The sequence below is a fragment of the Anopheles aquasalis genome, chromosome Y, assembly GCF_943734665.1.
Source record: "Anopheles aquasalis chromosome Y, idAnoAquaMG_Q_19, whole genome shotgun sequence".
Lineage (NCBI taxonomy): Eukaryota > Metazoa > Arthropoda > Insecta > Diptera > Culicidae > Anopheles > Anopheles aquasalis.
Window position 1 is genome coordinate 5,496,326 of NC_064879.1, and position 7,500 is coordinate 5,503,825.

General features: G+C 53.4%; 1 protein-coding gene across 13 annotated transcripts in view; it reads right to left on the reverse strand.

Moving 5' to 3' along the window:
* The window catches only part of LOC126579930 (proton channel OtopLc), a 33,058-nt gene that overhangs the window by 9,952 nt on the left and 15,606 nt on the right, over positions 1-7,500 (reverse strand). For 4 of the 13 annotated variants that reach the window (XM_050243689.1, XM_050243688.1, XM_050243687.1 and 1 more), the window contains 3 exons: positions 2,090-2,274; positions 1,722-1,987; positions 1,013-1,234 (listed from right to left, as the gene is read on the reverse strand). In XM_050243689.1, the coding sequence (XP_050099646.1) occupies positions 1,013-1,234; positions 1,722-1,987; positions 2,090-2,274 (673 nt within the window). Of the gene's footprint in view, positions 1-1,012; positions 1,235-1,721; positions 1,988-2,089; positions 2,275-3,352; positions 3,811-4,192; positions 4,212-5,341; positions 5,500-5,987; positions 6,161-7,500 lie in introns of those variants that run through there. The other 9 variants (XM_050243695.1, XM_050243693.1, XM_050243696.1 and 6 more) reach the window with 9 other exon arrangements.

Sequence of the window (7,500 nt, forward strand, 5' to 3'; positions counted from 1 at the left end):
ACGCAGCTGGCAGTCGGATGAGTCCATTTTTGTGTATGTACAGGGTAAGGCCAAAAACAACTGCACCACAGTTAAAACACCATATCTTTTTCATTTTTGTTAGGATTTTATTGAGTAAAACCAAAAAATGTCGGGAATTTCATACTCTTTTAGAGATCAGTTTGATTTTTTACGGTGTGTTACTTTTTGGATGCATTATGTTCTTGAGACCGTGAAGAGGCCTTACTTCGCTTGGCCGCAAGTGATGAAATTCCGTACTTAGTTTTCTTCGAGGAGAAACCATTCGTTATGCTGTAGTTTTTAAACGAAAAAAAAATGATAGGGTTTAGTTGCCAGAGAGGTCAACTGATGATTTACATCCTCGGCTGGCCACCAGGACGCGTAAACCGGGTTAATAATGGGTTGAAATGCGATAACACGCAATTTTTCGCATTCTTCGCGCATTTTTGTTCGGTGGTTTCGAGATGAATCAACAAATGCATGTGTCAAAGCTATTAAAAGGTTCATTGCAGTCCTAGAAATGCAAACAATTCATGTAAAAGGCCCGGGAGATTCCAACAGGACTCTGTATCTTCCCTCAAGGCAACAGCGAGACATGAAATTGGCGAAGAAAGAACGTTCCACACTTTATTTCCATGTCTCATTGGCTGTCAATATCGATGGGCACAAAAAGCACAGGACTTCTCCGTTTGCGGCATTTTAAAGGACATGGTTAGACCTACAAAATGGCATAGTTTAGACCAGCTTGAGCAAACGCGTCTCCAAGAATGAGCCAAAATCCCACAAAGCATCCTGTGGGCAGCGAGCGATGGTTTCTGCTACGGTTTCAATACCATAATTCATCCAAACAGTAACATACCGTAGAAAACTAAACCGATTCTGAAAGTTTATGAAATTCCCGTCAATTCAAACAAAAATGAAAAAGATATGGCGTTTTAAATGTGTTGCAGTTTTTTTTTGCCTCACCCTGTATTTGTGTGTGGTGTTGTATCGTGTATGTGACCGTGTGTACCTGTACCCGTCCAGTGCGCCCAGCAGCGTCCCGCTCCTGGGTGCGTGATGGCGAGCCCAAGGGCTGTGGATCGCCCTGCAACAACTGCACCGGCGACGAACCGCTCTGGACCGACCGATGGGTTGTCGGCGACTCCTGCTGCTGCTGCTGCTGGTGGCGCTGCTGTGATGCACGCATCTGGTCGCGCTTCTTCTTCGGATACACCTCCTGTTTGGTCGAGTACTGCCAGTACAGGCGCGACGATACGGTTGCCGATTCAGGGTTGCAGGGGATGAAGGTAGAGCAATTGTAGGTGGTTTTAAGATGAGTATGGGGCGCGGTACGACTGGATGGAGACAGATGGAGTGCTGGTGAGGCTGCCACTGCTCAGCGGCCGGTACTAAACCGGTTACGGATATATCCAGGATGTTCCAGGAGTTCCAGTAGTAGTACTTCGTCAGAACCACTTGGGGCATAGCAGGGCGCACACTAGCTAAGCGGTAAAAATGAAATCAAGGGGGCAATGCAGCTAGCAATGGTAGCGCAGGACAGGAGAGTCCTCTCAGGTCCGGATCCGAAAATTTGGAGCTAATCTGGGATCCGTTTGGGGAAACGCACATGCAACCGAGCGGGAAAGAGATAAAGGTGGGGGAAACAAGGGGAAAAAGAGCGAGAGAGAGACAAAAGGGGCGAGAGTAAGAGTGGGCTTAATTACAGTAATTCGAGTCACCTGATAAGTGGAGCTCGCTCCCTTGCTCGCACCCTTGCCCTTGCCGGACTCTTCCTTTGCCGATGGCTTGCCGGAACCAGTGGTGGTGCCCTCCTGCCCAGTACCCGTGGCCGCCGCAGCCGCCGACGCCGCCGCCCCCGACTTTGTGCCATCCTTGCCCTCCTTGCCGCCTGCCTCCGGATCTCCGGCCGCCTTTTTCGATTTTTTCTCCTTCTTCGGTTTCTTCTCCTTCGGTGGTTTCGGTTTTCCGTTGCAGCAGGAACTCTCTGTGTTTTGTGGCAGTTGTTGTAGTGAAGGAAGAGGTAGCGGACACGAAAAAATAGATTAAGATTTGAAGACCTGGTCCGAGAAGGTGACCTGGACCTTACCTTGCAGTAGGAAGCAGAAGACGTAGAGCAGGAACAGTATGCTCGCACCGTACAGATAGGTGAAGAAGCCCTCGTAGTAGATGACCGGCAACCGGTGCGTGGTGACATCGCTGATCACGTACGCCACGCACACGACGATCAGCAGCATCGCGTACACCAGGCTGGTCACGATGAACAGTGACGTTCTGGAGGAAGAACAGAAAAGAAAAGGGGGGCGCTTGACGATGGTGCGAACGTGACTGATGTGAACTGTGCTGCGCTTGATGGGCACGGACTGAAGAGCCATTGGTGTCTTTTGTGTGCCATGGAATGCCACACTAGGACACTCAAGTTTTCAAGTGTTCTTTTTTTTTAAACTCTTTGGCAATTAAAAGATTCTTCGCAGAAACGGTAGCTACATCGTAGCACAGCTGTTTATACCAGTGAAGAATACAATGATGAAGATGTAATGGTATTTTTTTTTTCTCCAATAATTCTCCTACATGTATGCAATGCTTCAGGATGCAGGCTCCCGTGCTCAATGCTCTGTGCTGCGTCCTACTTTCCGCGTTCTCCGGGCGCAGGTTGGCCGACGAGATGAAGACGAGGGACGCAAGTCCTCAAGCCAAAGCCACCTCTCTCTCTTTCGCTCTCTCTCTCTCTCTCTCTCTCCGCCCTTACCTTATATCGAGCACACAAAGGGTAGACGAGCTTCATGTTAATCTTCATCGGGATCGTTTCACCGACCGCGAGGGAGAGAGAGATGGGAAGAAAGAGCAGAACCTAATTCATAATTCATCGGAGAAGAGTTGACGTTGGTGTTTGCATAGTTTGCCCGAGCGCCTGCCAGTCCACCAGCGAGTCGGCGGATCAGGTCAACAGCGCGCGCAATATGCGAGTCCTTTTGCATCGCCACCACGAGCTGCTGCGACATGCAGTCTACCACTCTTGCTGCTGCTGCTGCTACTTTTTCTCGTTGCGTCCTGATGAAGAGGACGTTTGTTTGTGTTCCGGACGGCGCTTCGCCGTGCCAAACGGCATTCCAGGAGTTCCAGAATTTTCCTCTCCTTTTCTCGTTCTCTCTCTCTCTCTCTCTCTCTCTCTCTCTCTGACTGCGGATGCTGCGGATTCGCTCCAGGACACGCCGCAAACATTCAGAGAGACTGCGTGGCGCTCGCTCGCTGCCAGTTCGTTCAGTTTTTGCTCTCCAATTCCCCTCCCCCCCCCCCCGTTCCCTCGGCTAGCTCCTCATTTTCATCCTTCATTTTCCACCACCCCACTAACCTTTGCAGCGGCTTCGGCATCACGTTCTTCAGCTCCATCTCCTTGTTGGCGGCATTGTTCTTCTCCGCGGTATCACTGCCACCACCACCGCTGGGTGCTCCTGGTCCTCCCACGGCGTGGGAGCGGGAGACTGGCAGCGTGGCCATGTTGTCGCTGCTCTCCACGTCAACCGTGGCCACCTTCATCTCACCACCACCGACCATCGGATCAGCAGCAGAGCGTTCCCTCGGTTTTTCGGTTTTTGTTTTTTGTGGTTGCTGCTGCTGCTGCTGCTGCTGCCCCTGCTGCTGTTGCCTTACCGACGACGCCACGCACTGATACACACTCCGTACACTCCGTACACACAATCACAGACACGCACACACTGGTGAACAACACTTGGAGTACGGCGATTTATTTTATTTTTTTTTGTTTTTGGTTTTGTTGCTGCGACTGCTGCTGCTGTTACTGGAAACGATCTGGAAGCAACGATAGGTGCCGAGGGGGGAGGGGGGGGAGGCAAGGTCAGCAACATGCACTGAACATCATCCCCCACCGCGATAACGCCCTTACACCGCACGGGTGCTCACAAGGTCACTAGTCAGAAGGAACAACAACAACAGCAACCGCGCGCAGTGGCTGCGACGCAACAACTCACCCCACAAAACCCAGGGTGGGTTGGGGGGTGGCGTGTTAACTGGAATGGAAAAGTGGCTGCCAGAGCGGCGCGTCGCGTAGGAGAGCGTGATAAGGGCGCACAAAATGGCCGCACATTCGGATGCTAATTCGGTGACCAAAAAAACAAAAAATGGGGACAAATTTCGGGGGATGAAACCACCGGAAGGCCCCTCACTAGCGTACCACCGAATGAAACCAATTTACTGGGACCGCGGTGGGGTGGAGGAAGGGGAACACAGCATTCGCAGCATTCGCAGCATCCGGTTCCGGGCCCCCCCCCCCCCCCGGGAGGTCGCGATTCAAGATGGACGCCCCAGGACCAGGACCAGGGCCAGGACCAGGTTATAATGTTTCGTGGCTAGCGTGAGAACGTGTCGACGAGTTCGGGTGGTTCCGGCCCCGAGAGCGGCCCCTACTCAAGCTCTCTCTCTCTCTCTCTCTCTCGGCTCGGTCACCGTGTACCGCGCCTGCTCGGATGCTGCGTCCGCGTTCTGTTCCGGAAAACCTTCTCAAGAACCCCCACCCCCGGGTGGCCAAAGAGGAGCGGGGGTGAAAGGGGAAAACGCAGCTCCGATGGAAAGCCAAGCGAAGGTGCCTAGCGGTGCTCGTCGCTCGGCGTTCGGCGCGTTCCACCCCCTCCCCCCCACAATCCGCATCCCCGGACACAATTAGACACCCTTCGGAGGCGTCCTCGAAACTCGGGGGTTTGATCCTTTACCTCCCACCCACCACAGTATCACCCATTCGGGTTCCTCTCACCCATTTCGCTCTCTTGCTCTCTGCTTCTTCTTTTTTGCTTCTTCTCTCTCTCTCTCTCTCCTCTTCTGCACGCGCACCCCCCTGCTACCACCCTCATCCCCCTCATCCCCGTGCAGGGGTTTCGATACGGGTTTCGGGTGGGGTCATGGTTTTTCGCTCACGCCGCGTTTGCGAGGGAAAATTGGTGAAAAACCAAGATTTTCCAACAGCACCATTTTTCTCCGGTTTTCTTCCGGGAAAAGCTCCGTGTCCCTTCTAGTTGTGGTGGTGTTTGATAGGTTGCTGGAAGGGGGGGGAGAGGTGGCACAGTGTCCTCTCTGGGGCACCTCCAGGACTCCAGGATCTAGGCAGTCACCCTCCCCCCTCCCCCTCCGCCCCGACAGGCCGGACAGGGCACAGGGTCGGCACTTGGGAGTCGACCTCGGATTTCCACGGGTTGATGGTGTATTGATAGTAGGACGCTGGATGCTGCAGGACTAGCCAGGCACTAGCGCCCCGGAGGGTCGCAAAACAGCCCACGGAAAAGTTGAGGTGTGTCTCCTAAACGGGGGCCGAGAGAAACTGGCAAAGGACCTCTCTAGGTGTTAAACTGGTTTTGATTGATTGCTTTGCGTGATTTTCCGTTTTCCCACCGACACAATTTACGCACACGCACACGCACAAACACACGCGCACCCGTACTTTCGGAGGTTTCTAGAAAGCGAACGCGGCCAGGGTCCGTACGAAGGACCTTCACTGGCGCACAGGACAAAGGATGCTGCGAAATACGGGATTTGCTCGGATTTGCTCTGTTTTTGGTTTGTTGGCTCGGCATTTAGCGCGCGCACTCTACTCTTTCTTTTTCTCTCTCTCTCTCTCTCTCTCTCTCTCTTCCTCTCTCTCTCTCTCTCTCTCTCTCTCTCTCTCTCTCTCTATGCCGCACACACTTATGTAATGGGCGATCCCTGGTGGCGATACTGGGGCCTACTTTGAGGCCTTGAAAAATCCTGGAACAGGAACCCTCGCTCAAGCCAAGACACTCCTCCCAGATTTCCACTGGCCACTGGCCCTGGATCGAGCTGGAAACAATCGGAAACGCCTCACGTCCACCGAACTTTCTATTCTGGTACAGTTCCTGACGCTCGCACGCTTTCCAGGAGCGAAAAGTGGATGCGTAATGCCCACCCCAGGAGGTCCCTAGCACATGCACACCGGGGGTGACGCTCTGCCGGACACACACACAAACACACAGACACGGTACCGAACACGGTCGCACGGTTCTGGTCGCTCTGCGGCACTGGGGGACACCGCGCGATCACGTACCAATCGCACAACTGGCAGCCTGAATCCGAGGCGACCGCTGCGGCTGCGGCTATCAAGGAGTCCTTCCAAGGCCTGCTGCTGCTGCTGCTGCTGCTGCTGCTGCTGCTACGGCGGAGGATGCTGAGCACGACGACGCGAGCAGACGCGAGACGAGAACACGAGATAGCCCGAACCGATGCCGATCAGCAGACAGAGAGAGAGAGAGAGAGAGAGAGAGAGAGAGAGAGTGAAAGGAGAGCGAGCTGCGGGAGAACGCGTCGCGTGCGCTATTCTATCGTCAACCAGATTGCCAATTGGCCCAGCGCTGTGCTGTTGCTGATGCTGCCAGGGCATCTTTACCAGGGGTTGCCATCCCCGTGCTCTCTCTCTCTCTCTCTGTCTCGGCGGTTCTCGCACGCACTCACGCGTCCGCCCTGTAGTTTTCGTCCTTCCCTTCATCGTGAAGGCCCCCGGAATGGGCCGGAATTGGGGAGGAAAAAACGCTGACACCGAGGGCGCGCAACCCGAGTGAAAAACATCATCGGCCGGGGGAAAATCGGCGCGTCGTCGTCGTCGTCATCGGCAGCAACGAGAGCACTCGGAGAGCACTTGGTGGGCTTGGTGCGTACGTGCGTGCGTGTGGTTGTGGCGATTAGGATGACAGAGAGAGAGAGAGAGAGAGAGAGAGAGAGAGAGAGAGAGACCGAGTGGTACATCACAACAAAGGGATATTCAAACGAATTCCTACGAGACGCGCCTGGCCAGATTTGTTTGCCTCTGTGTGCGTGTGCGTGCGTGCGTGTCAGGCAGGCAGGCAGGCGGTGGTGGCATGGTGGTTTCCAGTGGAGGATGCTGGCTGCTGGTTGTTGCAGGTGTGCTGCAACGAATCGCCGCCAACCCAGCAAAGTCTCCTCGTACCGAGAAGACCTGTTGGAGGGGAGGGAGGGCTCGGAGTGAACAAGTGGCTCCCGAAGAGGGTGATCACGCATCCACCCACTCGCCACTCGTTGACAAAAGCACGTTTGGGGGGGGGGGGGGAAACAATATCTACATCTTTAAATAAAAATATATCATAATTTCAGGAGTTACGCACGTATTAATTATTTGGGAAGGGGAAGGAATTAAAATGACGAGATGTATTTGGTACGAACTAACTCCTTTTCCTTTCCTCCAAATCCCATTTCAAGAAATGTTTAATTTTGTGGCACATTTGAAGGGAAGCCACTTAAAACCCGATTTAAAACCCCTGGAACTATTCAATTTGATAGAGATGTACGTCCTTTTGCAAAATTCACACCGCTCTCTCTCTCTCTCACTTTCTCTCTCGCTCTCACTCTCGCTTGTTCTCTATCTCATTATGCTCTCCTTTATGTTGTGAGGTCCCTGGTGGCTCAAACAACCACTACCACCACAAACACCACAAGGAAGGCGCCACAAACTGGGTCAGCGAA